At 38.7% G+C, this 17,701-nt stretch overlaps 1 protein-coding gene across 1 annotated transcript in view; it reads right to left on the bottom strand.

Annotated features, from left to right (window-relative positions):
- The window catches only part of MYOM1 (myomesin 1), a 127,753-nt gene that overhangs the window by 25,146 nt on the left and 84,906 nt on the right, over positions 1-17,701 (bottom strand). The window contains exons 19-22 of the mRNA XM_036905851.2: positions 15,416-15,542; positions 12,715-12,899; positions 8,986-9,100; positions 1,063-1,219 (exon numbers count right to left, since the gene is read on the bottom strand). Coding sequence (XP_036761746.2) covers positions 1,063-1,219; positions 8,986-9,100; positions 12,715-12,899; positions 15,416-15,542 — 584 coding nt within the window. The remainder of the gene's footprint in view (positions 1-1,062; positions 1,220-8,985; positions 9,101-12,714; positions 12,900-15,415; positions 15,543-17,701) is intronic.

The following is a 17,701-nucleotide window of genomic DNA, read 5'->3' as shown; positions in this document are numbered from 1 at the left end:
TTCCACTCTACAGCCATTGTGTTCAATAAATATTATGAAATGAATAAATGAGGATGTTGACGGTCTAGGTCACTGTGTTTTCTAATTTTGGTGAGCCATATTGCCAGTCAGTGTCTAAGATCTGCCAAGCATTTAAATGTTAAAGTGCATGAACTGGAAGAAAAATTTATAGTTTGACTATCTTTTCTTTAGCCAAATTTATGTTTTACTTCAAGGACTACGAGTTAGTGATAGAAAAATATCTTCTAATTATATTCAGTATGGCCTTGCCATTCTCCAACAAAAATTACTATTTCTTTATTTCTGAGATATTCTGGGCTTCTGTGTAATAGAAATAATACTTAGGAATATTTTTCTTTACTAAACACAATCTAATATGGTAGGCACTGGAAAAATATAAAGCTTGATAAACAGAGCATAGTAAAAAGAAAACTCAGAATCTTGGGGATGAAAGGTGGTAACAGCATAAAAGTAATCACTTTCACTCTCTCCCATTTTACAGAAAAAGAAACCCGAGGTCCTTGGATGTTAAGAGGTCCCCCAAGTCACACAGTCTGCTGCTGGTAGAGTGGGGACAAGAATTCATCTCTCCTGTGTTTCCCAGGCAGAGTTCTTTCCCCTGTATTATTGTGTCACTCATTAGTTGTGGTGAAAAAAAGCAGAAGAGATTATAATCCAGTTAATTTACCATAACATGAATCAGCAAGTAGCAAGTTCTTCCTTGCCTGCTCCCCACAAGCATCCTCATCATTACTTTAAGATTTCAAAATTTCATAGAATGAGTATCAACTCTAAAGCTGACTTACGTGGCAAGCAAAGCTTTTCAAACATTACAAATGAGATAATATATAAGAAGGCACTTGGAATGAAATAATGGGAAAAGTACTTTATGAGGATTGTTATTTTTAAAAGTTTATACTGGCCATTACTTTTAGAATTACCAGATATAAAAACATCTGTGACTTCATCCCCTTATTCCCAGTATTTAGGATGGAAAGCAGAGAGCTCGCTTCACCTTCCTGTCATGAAAGGAAACCTGCTGTTAATTGAAATGGTCCATACTTGCTGCCTTTGCTTTCAACGTCTAATCGTGAAGAGTCCTCAGTGGGCACATAATCCTTAGACCAGGTGAACTCAGAATTTGGAGCCATCCGATCACATTCAAAGTTCAATGAAATTACTCCATCATCATCCACACTTACAACCACCTCTTTGGTTCCTAAAAGAACGAAAACAAAGCATGGATATTTTCTGGTAGAAACCAGCCAAGTAAGAATTCCTTACTTTGGGATCCATTACTTTAGCCTTAAAACTTTACTCACACCTGTGTAAGGGAAAAGCCCCAACTACTCATTGCAGACTGACAATCCTGCTGTACAATTTAACTTTTATACTGTAACATGGAATTAAATGAATGTGCTATGTTTTTTTAGTAGAGCCAACACCATGGACAGTATTGTTTGTCCAGGGTTAATGTGACTGGTGGTACAGTTTGAGAATGGATTGATCATAATAAGGGGGACAAGCAGCCTTGGGAAAAAGGAAAGTTGAATGGTCCTTATCAGGACCTAATTCATAACTTTTGCTTCAGTAACACCCATACCCTATCAGTCATCAGGAAAGGATAGATGAGAGATAAAGAACCCAAAGGGAAACTGAAAGGGAGAGAGTAGAGCTCATAAGAACTGCCTATATTCACATGTTCAAATTTTGAAAATCATTTAAGAATAGAGAAATACATGGGAACTTTTTCTACTGATCAGGCAACCATAAATCAATCTAAAGTGCCCCTCTACATTAGAATGACACCAACCTAGAAATGACTGTTATTGAACTCTACAGAAATGAATTTAAGAGATTCAGGTGTTTCAAGAAGACTGGTTTTTGGATTTTAAAACAAAACAATTGAGTTAATGTTTTGAGCTCCTCTACTTTTGAGAGTTATAATAAATTACACCTTCATCTAATAGAGCCATTCACAGAGAGTTTGTATAGCATATAAAACATTCACATCTGTATCTAAATACAGTTTGAAAGGTAAAATACTCTTCTCACATTGACACTCATTCAATTACCAATCTAAACTTAGTTTGTTTTCATATATTAGGAAAAACATATTTAATCTCAGAAAGGTACAGCTTTATTTTTTAAAAAGCACAAAAAAAATCTTTCAGTAGATACATCCCAAGAGATTGAGTTTTCTTTCTAGATTGTATTGTAAGAAGCCAGCATTCTGACCTACTGGGCAATAAAACTTGTCAGGGGGGAAAAAAATTATGAAACTCCTCCTCGAGGAAGGTCAAAAGAAAATGAGTGCCCAAAGAAGAGTCACTAAAAATGCATGGTGACATGGACATCTTGGTTCCAAAGCCTGGCATTTGATCTAATTTGTGTTCTCACTGATGGCAGTGTGTGCGCCTCAATTATAAGCCTCTAAAAAGTGATTTTTAACATACGGAAAGTTCAGATAAACTAGTTCTAGAGATTTTTTTAAGTTACTTTTTAAAAAACAAAGTTATTTTCATATTTGGCTATATAGATAAACTTAAAAAATGACCAATTAAGGATTTAATTATTCCCTAAGTGAAATGTCCTTCATGTATTGCTTTTTAAAGGGCTGTATCTTTAAAATTCCACTGGAAGCTGCAGACCATGTTTTATTTCTATTCCTGATAACACATGACTAATTTTCACCATCCATTATTGTATAACAAATGGTGAACAAATGCTTTTATTAAAACTTAAGAGTAATACCTAAGTGTGCTGACGTTTAGATAGTGTTACAATGCATAGCATGGTTGGGTCACAGAGAGAACACAAATCAAAATTTTTCTCTATTGTTATGATGAAGAAAGAACTGATGGAGGTTGACTAAACCTTTCTTGCTGTTTGCCTAATACCTATTTTGGAGGCACGCATATTGCTCCTATTAATCATTCATTGTTTTATCTGTAATCCCCTTTAAAAGGAAGTGAATCATCCATATGCTTGCTGTTTATTATATTGGAGGTATGACTTAAGTTTACAACAGAAAAAATATTGGTTAGGTTAAGAATCATGATTGGTAATAAAGTGAAAGATTTGGCTTTTCTGCAAAGGAGTCACAAAACTAAAAGACTATGAACAATAATTAGCTTAGCCTTTTTCTTAATTCCATAGACGACCTTTGCAGTGTAATACCTCACCCATCTGGAACCTTGCCCAAATCAGGAAGTAAGGAAAACAAGTCTCTGACGGCCAGTGCGGATGTAACAAAGCCCACACACTAGTGCTCCTGCACACTTACTGGAAAATTCCACGGATTCACTTGGAATCTATTTATACTTAGCTTGAGATGATTCTAATACATCTACTTGGTTGGCTTCTCTCAGTAGATTAAACCCAAAGAAAATAGGGAAGTACAAAGCTATTATCAGCAGACACACTAAGATTAAGGAAAATGATAGCATTTTATGAGGCCAGCATTACCCAAATCCCAAAACCAGACAAAGACACCACAAAAAAAGAAAATTACAGGCCAATATCGTTGATGAACACTGGTGCAAATAGAAGACAAGGTCATTGACTTAAAATGATCAATTCAACCAGACTCTTCCTGAAATCTGGACTTACAAATAGAGAAAGATGTGTTTTTTGAAAATACTTTGAAGAAATTACTTGGGATAACAAAGAATAAATGTGAGTTTAAAACAAAAAATCATCTCTTAGACAATTTAAAATAAGAAAAGCAAAAAAAAGTGAACAAAAAATAAAAATAAAAGTAGACAAAACAATTTTAAAATGATCTCAGAGTTTCTTATCTCTGGAAAGGAAGGATGTGTTGGACTGTAGATTCCTTTTTATATAATGAAGTAATAAATATGTTTATCTGGAAGGGTCCATCTTTTCTGCATATTAAAATCTAAGAGGGATTAATAGTGGAATTTCTTAAAAAAAAAGAGTCCTAAATACACAGTGGGCAAAAAATGCTATGGCAATTTTACAAAGGTTATATGATATTCAAATATTTGCTTCTTTTTAAAAATGCTCTGGAAGAACCAAGAGCAATGTAATGAGAGCATTTCTCATAGGCTGCAGGCTAATCCCCCAGACAATGCCCAGGGAGGTGAACCTGGTGCCACGTCACAGTGAGAAGGGCAGGCCCATGACAACTTCAGATGTTCTTTGTTGAATGTCCCATGACTTTCTGAGGCTTTGCCAGCACTGAGCTGCTGTAAGTTCATGGTTAAATTCATAAATGTCTAAAGAGCCATATTCTCCGAAGCTGATTAATATATGATCAAAATGGTTGAGATACCTAATGGACAGGCAGTAAGTCTGATGTTTTGCTGTCCCAGTATAGACATCCCTATGGACAGTCTGGTCTGGATGAAAGGCCATCCCACCTTCCACAGAGTTGGGCTGGAAAGTGGACCCAAATTTGTTGGACTTAGATTTTTCTCAAAAAAACACCTTTGAATCTCCTCAGGAACATGAAGAATTCAGTTAAGAGCACAGGAGATTTGGCTATAGAAAACTAAAGAGATGTTTTGGTCCGGAAAGATTCTAAGAAGAGCTGTCTCTAGTCAGCTGTCTCAACCCTAAACAAATTCTTAATTTGGACACAGAGGGATATCAGATTATGTGGAACGGCATTTTAATGGTCCCTCTGGGCTTGCCACTATTCCCAGTAAGTGAATGGGTTAAGGTATGGCCCAGGACTACAGTGAACTATTTGGAAATTAATTTTATCCCACTTTTCTCTCTCCTCCAAAAAATGATTTAAAAAAAAGATAAAATTTAAAAGCTGAAATTAAACCCCAGTAAACTATTCACTTTTCCATACATTTCACAATTTGATCTGAGAATCCTTTTGCATATAGTCTTTTACATCAGCATTAATAGATCACTTTCATAAGCTTTGATTATTTGTCTTCCATGTTGCATGTATATGTGTGTCATGTTTAAAGAACTGGACAGTGGGACAAAATAGAAGTGGGGAGCAGTGAGTTAATGTGATCAGCCATAGATAACACTGAACTCCCCTGTCGCTAAGATGAGGATTGCTGGCTGACGCACCAGCCACCATGATGAGATATCTAGGTTTAAGTGTACCTGCTGTGACTATAAATCAGAGTCATGCTCACTGGCCAAAACATGGTAATCATTCGATGTTTTCTTCATTTAATAAATGACTACTATATATGGCTACTAGGCCCTCAAAAGAAAGACACAGTTCCTAAAAGAGTTCACAGTCTAATGCACATTCACAAGTCTGGTTTCATACAAGAATTACCCAAGGAGCTAAACAAACAAAAATGAACCTATGCCCAGGCTCAGTCCTGGAGATTCTGATTTAATTGGCCTGAGGTGGAGCCTGGAATGGAGTCAGAATTCTCAAAAAGTTCCTGACATGTAATGTGGAGCCAAGGCTGAGAACTACTGTTCCAGTGGGTGAAAGAGAAAAAGTTAGTACGCAAATACCAGTGAAATGTTCTAAATTAGCCTGTCAAGCTAATCTTTAATAGCCTGGCTTCCTGCTCCAGAATCCTTTAGGATTCCACTTCTAAGCTACTGAGAACACATCAGCATTCTCGCCCTACCAGGTTCTACACCAACCAGTGTTCAGAAACTGGCTGGCTAGTAGGATGTCAGCTGAATCCCAGCTCATTATTGTGTCTGGTGGAGCGTGATTCTAACCGGCCTTGCTCCCAATGTCCACGTCTCCTAATTTCCTGTAACACATTTCCTGCTTGGGACTCTGCCCTGTGTCTGGGCTCTCCAGTCCATCACCTGGATTGTCTGTTGCTGAGTCCCTTTAAGGACACCTGTAGCCTGTACTGCCAGTTATCTGCTGCCCTCCAGATCACTTGCCACACCTTGGCAGGTCTCTCTCTTATCTCCCATGTGACCTGGCTCACCTGGCCTCCACCTCCACTCTAGGCCTGAGGCACTCAACGCAGATACTACTGGAAAAATACCAAATATCAAGAATAGAAGTGCCTTTTATGTACCAACAAATTTAAATTAACTGTTTTCCAGCTTATTCTTATAGGCTTTTTAAACTAAGAGATTTCTTGGTAAAGCATGAAACAACTTAGTCCGTTTTCTGGATCCTCGTTATCAGCATGATTAGACTTTGTGACAGAGGCTGAGCTACATCTGCTGGCATATTTGTCAACTTCAAAGGGTGACCAGTAATCCTACCACGGTACCCCTGTGGATCAGGTTAACTTTTAACTGGAGTTCAAATTACACTTGAGGTATCTTGTTAGATATATGTGAGGTTTGCTGTTACATGGTATGCTGTATTTTCTATCTGAAATTTTAGTAATGCATTCCTACCAATGTTGTTGTTCTAAAATAGCAATCCAAGTTTTCACATCCCAAGTCTTGAAATTGGTAACATGCTCCCCTCTCCTTCCTCATCCATTTGAACATAAAATAAGTATCTGGGTAAAAGTAAACATCGATATTTAACAAAATTAATACAGACAACCTTAGCCTACATATATGTTTTACAGGGACTTATGAAACTGTAATACCTAGTTTATAGCATATTCAGGTATGGGCAATAGTTTACGAGCACCTACCAAGCTCTCATCATACCATGTTGTAAACTCTGGCTTTTCCATGAGATCGTAAGCCTGGTGTGCTGTGATGATGACCTACTGTTCTACTTTTGGTGCCTACACAGCACTTGGTTTATAGTAGGTGCTCAAGAAATACATGTTGCAAGAATGAATGTGCTTATTGCATATGGAATGAGTTCAAGTGTTTCATGGGTCTTGGTGCTCCTTTATGGTCAAGCATTTTGACTTTGTGCATCCCAGAATTCTTTCCTTGGCTACGAGCCAATGATTAGATTAACCTGGTGCTGTTTTGTGTACTGTTGTCTGCAACTGTTGTTTGCAGTTACAGTCTGGGAATGGAATGGCCATAAAAACGACTTTTGGTGCCTTATTCCAAATCAGTGAAACAAAGCTTTCACCCAGGAGCTCACCAGCAGATCCTTTTCTGGTGGTAAAATTTCCACCGTGGTGGCTTTATTAATGTCATGCCTGGCCACCTGCCATTCTGAGGCTATTGATAAGAAAATAAGAAATAAATTTAAGCGTTCTTTAGTCAATCAGATTTGGAATCCACTGCTTAAAGGGTGCTTTTAACTATTAATGACTACGTTAAGTGTTTACTTTCACAGTAATCTAAAAGTTGTCCTTACAAGGATAGACCGCAGTTGGGTTCTCTTGTGTGTCGATTTGCTTCTTTTTCTTTCCTCACAGTTGGCAACTAAAGGGTCTGATTTCTATAGGTATGTGAGTCTTGGTGTCTTTGTGTATACTTTTAATTGGCACATCATGTTCTTAGTATACTTCTGTTTTCTCATGAAATTTTACAAAGGGTACTCATATTGGATGTGGCACTCTCCACACACCCACCATGCTTTTGTATAGTCACTTTTGCTGCAGCCAGGTCTTCGACAGTAGTTATAAGAGTAGTTGAAAACAGGTTTTGAGGTAGTACAATGAAAGGTGCAAATATTTCCTCAAAAGGTACATGTGATATACTTTTCAGGTAACATGTAGGGAGAGCAGCGTTTTCTATGTTTACATTCTTTTGTCATCGTAAAAACAGATGTTACGTTATATATCCATGGTTTATTTTAATCTGAAAATAAGGGTGAATTAAAGTGAAAGTGCTTAGACTACAATAAATATAAGCTTAAAATAACTGGGTAATACTTATCCTTTCTCATCTCCAGTGCTTTTTTTAAAAAAAATCATCTTAATTTTAAAACTTTATAATTGAGATACAATATTATATTAGTTTCAAGTGTACAACATAGTGATTCACTATTTGTATATATTGTGATATGATCACCTTGACAAGTCTAGTTACGATCTGTCACTATGCAAAGATATTATGAAGTTATTGACTATATTCCCTCTGATGTACCTTGCAGTGCTTTCTTTTATGCAACTTTTATGAACTGAACTGAACTATGTAACTTCAAAAAATGATAAAGACTAAATGACAGAATAAATAATTATTATACAATGATCTGAAATTATGTGTGCAGTGAACACTATAAACTTTGTTCTCATACAAAGGGGAAGACTGTCTTTCCTAGTCTAATTATGGCATCTCTTGAAACTGGGAAGAGAGGGACACCTCAACTCTATAGCTCATTCAATTAGGACTGTTGTCAGTTTAACTGATGGGTCAGCAAACTGTGGGTCATGGGTTAAATCTGGCCCATTGTCCCTTCTGGTATAGCCTGCAAGCTAAGGATGTTTTTTTCATTTTTAAACAGTTGAAAAAAAACCCAGATGATTAATATTTCAAAATTATTTAAAATTCAAATTCACAATGCATGTAACTTACAATGCATTAATATGCACAATATAACATGCACAATAAAGTTTTATTGGAACACATCCATGCTTACTAGTTTTATATTGTCTATGGCTGCATTTGTGCCAAGGCAGAGTTGAGTTTTATGACAGGGACCGTTTGGCTGTAGAGTTGAAAATATAAACCATCTGGCCCTTCAACAGAAAAAGTTTGCTGACCCCTGGTTTAACTTAATAGCTACAGTTACATAAATCCTACTTTTGCTTAAGGATCATGCTTGCTAATTAGGCTGTTCCAGTTTCCCCTATTACTGGAAAAATATTCTTGTGGGGACTTAATCGTTATAGTATAATAGGAATAACATCCTAGAAATGTGTGCTTGAAATAATCAGTACAGGAAGCATAAACTGATCAAGAACTTTCCTATTTTTAGTTATGAACCAGAATCCCCTGGACTACTTCAAACCTGGCTGACCCCTATCCTGAGGTACCTGTGATGCAGTAAATGACTGTCATGTCCTAAGGTCACACCAAGTACTCAGCATACACCGATAATTTTGAAAATTAGGAATAACACAGACAGTAAGGTTGAATGTTACTTTGGTATCTTGCACAGATGAGATTAACTTTAATTAAAAAGTAAAAGCCCACCTGGACGGGTTTCTGCTACAACAGGCCCAGCAAGTTCCGATGGCTTGCCGACGCCTACCTGGTTTATGGCTCGGACACGGAACACGTAGCTGACACCCTCCTTGAGGCCACGCACCTGGAAGGAGAAGACACAGAAGTGACCGGCATTTTGTGTCATTTAAACAGAAGTGCACTTCTGTAAAGATGATTTGGTTATATAGCACAGAGGGTACAGGACTACGGTTCTAGATCTGATTCTGTCAAAGACTAAGCGTGTGGCTCTAGCTTTAGACTTTCTTCTCACTGACCATCTATAAGCAGGTGAGGCATTTCTAAGATCTCCTGCAAGTCAGATGTTCTCTCTTTTTGAGATAATTTAATGTCTACCAGCACCAGAAACAAGAGACTGGTATGCTTTAAAGGAGTTACCCACCTTATTCTTTCGTCAAAAAGACAAAATACAAAGTGTTCATAAGAATATGTATGCTGCCTTTTTTTCCTGATCCTTTTGAGACATTCTATGAAAAATTTCAGATAAAATTCCTGGCAAGTGGAATCAGAAGCATGGATCATGGACAGTTCCCATTTGCTTAAAAGTATGTTAAGGCACTAGAACATAAACAAGTAAAAACTTTCCATATAAATTTAACAGAGTTATTACTCACTAAGTAGACAATTAACATGATTGTGTATTTTAGTAATTTGTGAATAATTAAAAGGTATTCAAATTCTAAATGCCCACATTTTCAATAATCAAGATGTTTGCTGAGGACCTATTATGTGTGTGTCACTGAGACAGAGTTGTGAGTTTAAGAGTTGTAAAAACCACTATGTTTTTATATGACAGTCCGGCTTCATAATTTTTTTGAGACTTTCTTTGGGTTCAGCACAGTCTCATTAGTATTATAAATACTGTTAATATTTTACCCAAAATTATTTTTTTCTTTTAAAAACAATGAGTTTTAAAGGTTTTATTACATTTGAAGAAGTAATTTATTACATACACAGGGCACAATCTTTTCCCCAAAATTTTATGATGGTGATCAATATTCAAAATGTGATTCAAATCAAAGAGGTAGAATACATTTATTCAACTAAGCGAAGTGTTCATGACCACGTATTTAAATGAGATATCTTAACTAGTTAGGTTTTTAATCTAATTATTTAATTGTATTCTGTTAATGACAACAGAATGTCACTACGTAGTGATAGCTTTCACTGGAGCTAATGGATTTTTTAAATGGATTTTAATCTGTGAATAAATGTGACTTTAGGCACAGGCTAGTTGCATAGAGTTTGATGTATTTAAATCCTATGTTTAGAATGACGTCAGGCAGCTGTGGATTTGCAGAAAGGAACAGAAACGTTTCCCTGTGGTGATAAAAATAGGGCAGCTGTCAGGTGGCTGCCACATCTGCACCCACCACTGAGGTAACATGTGGCTGTGAGTCAGATTTCTGCAACATGTTGTAGGAAATGACTCCATATCCTAGTGTCTAGTCTCAGGGGTGACAGGAATATTCTTTCACTCTCCCACTGCCTCTGGGCCATGGCCCCTGGCCTCAAAGCACCAGGGGTGCATAATCTCAGCACATCTATTTTCCTTTTCTTGCTTTTTTTCCCCTTCTCTATAATTCCAAGGAATGGCATCCCTTTGCCTTCTCCTGGATAAGGTCATCTGTGCCCCCACCCCTTCCAATTATTCTCCCTCTCTCACCACACTGTCTCACCAGGCTGTCATTACCAATACAAATGGAAAATGAGGAAGCGTGGGTGCTAGTTAAATCCTTCTGGTTGAAAGTAATGCATCTTTAACTCTCTAGGAATCCTTGGTGCTCAGTTGAATGTGGGTGCTTCCACCAGACACCAGTCAGCCCACTGTGCTCTGGCTGCAGTGCTGCTAGATTCTCCCATCCGTGGAGCTCCATGTGTTACCCTCACTCAAATTCACCATATTAAACTTCTTAACCTGTGTATTTTTTTCTCCATTTCAGGCCTGAAATTTTTCTGAATATAAAACATCTGAAAGAGTGAGTCTACGTCTAAATGGGTATGGGGATTACAGGACATCTTTACTTGTCTTTATGCCTTTATTGTTTGAATTTTTCATCTTAAGTATGAGTCAGTTATAATCACAAAAATCATGGTTCTGTTTTCACTTTAAAAACTGTTGGACCAACTCTTAAGATCATTTCCCTATGGAAAGTTCACCTTTCAGTTTGTGAGGTTCACTCAACCTCAGTGTCTCCCTCATAACTGGCCTTTTTCTTCTTTTTAATGTGTGATATTAACCATTCTTTGATGCATTTAAGCTCTATTATTTTTAATTCCTGACCATTTTTTCAGGCTGTTGGTCACCTTTGCTTGGCTCCTCATGCTCGTTTTGCTTCACCAGCATCAAGTCCAACCTCAGCTCTAGGGATCCTGGGCTGTGGCAGAGGAGCTGGAAATCACTCCGGCCACAAACAAATGCTACCACCACCCGTAATGTATTGGATCATTATTTTACACTGTCCTTTGGGTGATTCTTTGAATCAAGAGGCCTCCCACTCAACTGAGCAGCCAAACAAACATCCTAAATTCCTGACCTTTCTTGACCCTTGACCTTTTATCTTCCCCATGCAATGTGACCTTGTTATCTTCTCAGGGTTTTGTAAGAGGCTGGACAGCTCATTGGCCTAGGCTAAATTAATGGCATGTTGGGTGTAATGGTTTAAGGGTTGTCTCTCCTGGAGGATATATTTATATCTTTTATGGGGACTGTAAATGTCTTAACAGCAGAGAATGGCTGACAGATGGTATGAATTTTAGTTCACAGTGGCAGGTTGATGGGAGAAATCTTTTAGACCAGGCATACTCTTAATATCTCTCCAGGCCCCCCTCTAGGTAGGTCTGTTCTGCCAACAGATAGGGTTGTACACTGATGCAGTGTGCAGCTTTCTGTGTGACTGTGGTGAAATCACACGTCATCTTACATAATAAGAACTGGAATTATATCTCCCAGTTTGTAAGGCCCTATTGTGGATTCAGCATCTCCAGATGCTAATGCTGATAATAGAGGAAAAACTTCTTTTGAAATTCTCATTTGGTATAAGTAAGAGATTCAATGGCTTTAGCAGAACGATCTTTGGTAGATAGAATTAGGAATTTGCTCAGTTAGAACATGCCAGAGGAATCTGGAAGGCAATGACCTGGATAAGGGTAAAGACAAGGTCAAGAGCTGAGTGAACCCATCCCACTAGCCTGTGAGAGCTCATGGGAGCACAAGTGAGAGGAGCCAATGAAGTGAGGCAGGGAGTGACTCAAAGAATCAGTAGGCAAAGGCTTGCCAGTGTGAACTATAAAAAAAGCACCCTCAAATCAAAACCATCCTCAAAAAATATAAGAGGTAGGAATGAGAAGGTCACCTTTTGGGGATGGGCAGTAATGTTTAAGCCTGGGAGTAACAAAAATGTGAGGTGGGTAAGTGGAGGCAATAAGGGGAAAGAAGAGAGAGGGGAGAGCTTGTAGATGTTTTCCAAAGCTAGGGCAAGGGATTCAGATTAAATGTGACCAAATTGTTGTCCGGCATCAGAAACTTCCCCCAATCCCAACCACTGCCAAGTGGAATCTTACTAGGAACCCAATATATGAAACAGATCAGAGTCATTCGAGTTTGCTAACTAAAAAGTTAACATGATTACTTTTAAGTTAAGGAGCATTTCTTCTTGTAAAAAAAAAAGGTTTCTCAAACTATGAGCAACCTCTTACCTTCAGGTATTTGTTTTTAATAGCTGATTCATTGAGTCCTCGCCACTGATCATCCCTGGCACTGGCCTCCTTCATGTCCACAAAGTAACCAGTGACTGGAGTCCGTCCAGAGTGGATGGGAGGTTTCCACTGCAGAACTAGGGAAGTTTTCCTGACTTCACTGTACTTGAGGCTGTGCGGTGGTCCTAAGAAAAAGACCAATGCATAAAAATCATAATGTAGAGAAGAAAATTCAAATATGTGTAAATCTAGAGCCACATTGAATGGCTGATGCTCTTTTGTAAAATTCACCTTTCCCATGGAAACAAGTACTTTGCGATCATTTCATGTCAGGTTTTCTCAACGGTTCTACTTCAACATACTGAGTCCCTCTGTGGGCAGCAGGGGTTAAGGCCAGCTCCAGGTACCCTTCAGAGGTTGGATAAAACTTGGCTTGAGGTCGTCCTCAGGCAGTGGTCCTTACCTTTTATCAGAACAGTTTAATTTGCTTGCAGATTTGAGTTTCAGATTATTTTTGGGTAGTCTTCAGAAAATTCTCCCAGATCTCAAATTAGGATGAAGAAAGCAACCCTATCTGATGGTATATTAATGTAGGTAGCAATATTTATTTCTAAATCAAAGGACCATATAGTAAAATAACTTTCCTCTGGAGAGAAATCTTTCCCATAAAGCACATAGGGGTAAAAACAAACTATAGTTACAGTTTGCAAAGAACTTCCACCAAAATAAATACTATCAACCCTGTGGGTTCTGAATCTGTGCTAAATACTGCCAGGCACTTTACATTCATGTATTTCATTCAACCTTAAGGCAATTAACAGAAAGCTGAGAGAAGCCAGGTAACTCGATCAGCCTGTTTGGGAAGAAAGCCAAATGTTCTCCCTGGGTGTGCTCTTTGCTCTTGAGGGAGAGTCCAAACTACTAACTGATGGCCTGCACATCTGCACAACCATCAGCTGCCATGCAGGTGATATATTTTCATTTCTTTTTCCCTTTCCTTTCCTTTTTAAAAATAACTGACTTCTAGCCAACCAGTCAGAACCATTTGAACTGACTCACAGTGCCCTGAAAGCTGCTGCAAGCACACTCTATCATGCTATGCTTTGGCATTTTGTAATTGATAACTCAGCATTTCTTGGGGCCTTTATCTTGGTTTAACAGTCACAGATATGAGTCATCCTGGTCTTCTGCCAAAGTCCTGTGTGGAATAGGCTTAAATAATAACACCAATTTCTTACACTGGTGTGTTATGTTCTGTTTTGCAAAGGGCTCTTAGACTATGTTCTGGTGTCATCCTCAGAATGCAGTGAAGCATCCCAGCAGGCAGCAATCGCCCAGCAGCCTCTTTTGACAACTCTCTCTCTCTATCAGGCCTGCTCAGAATTTCTTAATCTCTAGTCACTCACATTGTAACTTCATTCAGGAATGGCAAGAGTTCAAAAACAGATCCACTTTTGGTTAGGTGACAGAAAGATGAAGAAATATCAACTGGCTTCAAGGAGGTGCAAGGAAAGGCAATGTGATTGCCTCTTACATTTGCTGAAGATGAGTGAGTGCTTGGGCTTCTCTTTTAATCTTGTTATTCAACACCTGATAGAGAAGTGATGCAGATGGACGACCACTGATGAAGGCAAAATGACGGTTCCTCAAGGGCACTAGGGCTTCAGACTGGGGGAGGGAGTGGCATTACAGACAGGGCTGGGTCCACCCAGTGTGCCCCAGTGAGGCCTTGTGTTCTAAACTGGTGCCATACCAGTTGTTACAGATGTTGAACATCAAACTCAGGTGGGAGACTTAGTCATCTTGTGGCACTCATTGGGTTTCCAAAGTTAGTACTACTGGAAGTAAAATAAAATCACCCACCAAAGACATTAATGTTGCTAGTTTGAATCTTCATGGCTTATGTTTGTATTCAATTTTTAAATTGGTTTAGTGTTGTAGCTGTGTAAGAGTTAGAAGCATAGGTAAATGTTTCTGCCTTCTCCCCATCTGCTGCCCTAGCCAGCCAACCACTGTCTGTGACGACCTCCAAAGGAGAGCATGCCCAGCCAGGTTCCAGGATCTTTGTTGTGATGCAGAATTAGGGCAAAGTGTAGAGAGAGAGAAAGGACTGGAGAAGTAAGCAGAGAGAAGCCAGGACTTGAGTCTGAGGCAGGGGTATTAAGTCCACCTATATAATATAATGAAGAGATGGGAGCAAGGGAGGAGAGAGACAATGAGGCAGAGAAGCCACACTGGCTGACTGGAGAAAGAGATTTTGTGAGGTTGGAAAATGGGAGGTTCCAGAGCAGTGTGAGAATGCAAGAGAACTAGGAAGTGCAGAACAAGTTTTTGAGAAATTCTGATGTGGGATATGATTTGGATACCTTTTAATGGCCTTTAAGAAGCACAAGCAAAAATGAGAATTGCTTTTATGATCATGTGGCACTTAAACTGTGTGATTCTGTTAAGTCCTGCTGCATTCAGAGGTGGGGCTCTGGGGGCTGTAGGATATATTTGGAATATAAGCACAAGAAATTATACTCAGTTTTATATTGATACCTATTATATAATAGGATTGTGAAAATATTTTAAACACAAGGGGCCAAGATAATTCTTTTCATAGGAGTTGTCTGTGTAGCACTTCATTTAGATCCAAGTTGTAGGTTCTTTTGGAAGAAACCCCAAGCTTCAGTGCTGAGATGTGGTTTTCATAGTTTACCTGGAACAGCAATGGTCCACTCTTCACACTTGAAGCATTCGCTTACTGCTGAGGGCTCACCCAGCCCAGCAATGTTCACGGCTGCCACCTGGAACTGATACACCATGTTCTCCTTCAAGTTGCTGACCTGCAATATGGATGACAGTAAACATTTCAGGTTTGTTTTTTCCAGTCGTTCAGCATTTTATCACTTACTTCTTGTGTCAGACACACCCTCAGATGACTCTCAGTGAGTCACACCCTTTTGTCATCCTCTCCCTCTGAGGATGCGTGGAATCTGTGACCTGCCTCTAGCCAGCAGAATATAGCAAAGGCATTAGACTATCAGTCCCATGATTGTTGTTACATCACATGGCAAAGGAGGAGGGGCATTACAGATGTAATGAAGGCCTCTAACCAGTTGTTTCTGAGTTAATCAAAGGGAGGCTATCTTGGGTATGTCTGATTTAATCAGATATAAGCTCTCAAAAGGGGGTTGGGGCCCTTCCATAAACACTGTTCTGATGGCCTTGAGGAAGCACTTGCTAGCCACTCACATTTTGAGAAGGATAGCCTCTTGAAGCAAAGGGTTCCAGACTTACAGCTGCAAGGAACTGAACTGTGCCAACAACTGGATGAGCTTTGAATAACTCAGCTCCAGATGGGAATGCAGGCCAGCTGACCCTGGACTGCAGTCTGTGAGACTCTGAGCGGAGGACCCACTTTAGCCATGCCCAAACTCCTGGCCCATGGAAACTGATAAAACAAGGATGGGTTGTTGTGAGCCACAAAGTCTGTGGTAATTTGTAATACAGCTATAGAAAACTAATGCCTGTACACAGGGAAATTAAGTGAATTTTAAGCTAGGAATCAAAATATTCAAATTCTCATAATGTTTCAGCTCTTTACTGTGTGACCTAATATTTTCTATATCCCTCAGTAGGAATTTGGTTGTCGTGAGGGTAAATATATGTGACAAAATAATGAATGTGAAAACATTTACAAAATAGAAATGATGGAATATACTAGTTTGAAAAAAAATCCACAAACTATAAATCATCCTTTAAATATGAAAAATGCACACTAAATACAGGGATTGATGAAATCAGCTGAGTTAATAAAGCTTACCTATCCTATGATTTAAGCCAAGCCATGACAAATCTCTCTAGCTCTTTTTTTTTTAATTAAGGTATGATTGATATACACTCTTATGAAGGTTTCACATGGAAAAACAATGTGGCTACTGCATTTACCCATATTATCAAGTCCCCACCCACACCCCAATGCAGTCACTGTCCATCAGTGCAGCAAGATGCCACAGATCCACTATGTCCCTTCTCTGTGCTACACTGTTCTGCCTGTGATCCCCTACACCATGTGTACTAAACATAATGCCCCTCAATCCCCTTCTTCATCCCTCCCCTTTGGTAACCACTAGTTCATTCTTGGAGTCTCTGAGTCTGCTGCTATTTTGTTCCTTCAGTTTTGCTTCATTGTTATACTCCACAAATGAGGGAAATCATTTGGCATTTGTCTTTCTCCGCCTGGCTTATTTCACTGAGCATAATGTCCTCCAGCTCCATCCATGTTGTTGCAAATGGTAGGATTTGTTTTCTTCTTATGGCTGAAAAATAAATATTCCATTGTGTATATGTACCACATCTTCTTTATCCATTCATCTACTGAGGAACGCTTAAATTGCTTCCATATCTTGGCTATTGTAAAAAGTGCTTCAATAAACAGGGGTGCATATGTCTTTTTGAATCTGCGAAGTTGTATTCTTTGGGTAAATTCCAAGGAGTGGGATTCTCAGGTCAAATCGTATTTCTATTTTTAGTTTTTTGAGGAACCTCCATATTGCTTTCCATAATGGTTGAACTAGCTTACATTCCCACCAGCAATGTAGGAGGGTTCTCTTTTCTCTGCATCATCACCAGCATTTGTTGTTCTTAGTCTTTTCCATGCTGGCCATCCTTACTGGTGTGAGGTGATATCTCATTGCGGTTTTAATTTGCATTTCCCTGATGATTAGTGATGTGGAGCATCTTTTCATGTGTCTGTTGGCCATCTTAATTTCTTCTTTGGAGAACTGTCTCTTCATATCCTCTGCCCATTTGTTAATCGGGTTATTTGCTTTTTGGGTGTTGAGGTATGTAAGTTCTTAATATATTTTGGGTGTTAACCACTTGTCAGATATGTAATTTACAAATATATTCTCCCATACCGTAGGATGCCTTTCTGTTCTGCTGATGGTGTCCTTTGCCGTACAGAAACTTTTTAGTTTGATGTAGTCCCAAGAGTTCATTT

Source organism: Manis pentadactyla, chromosome 6, assembly GCF_030020395.1.
Source record: "Manis pentadactyla isolate mManPen7 chromosome 6, mManPen7.hap1, whole genome shotgun sequence".
Classification (NCBI taxonomy): Eukaryota; Metazoa; Chordata; class Mammalia; order Pholidota; family Manidae; genus Manis; species Manis pentadactyla.
This window is presented reverse-complemented; position numbering and strand designations above follow the sequence as displayed.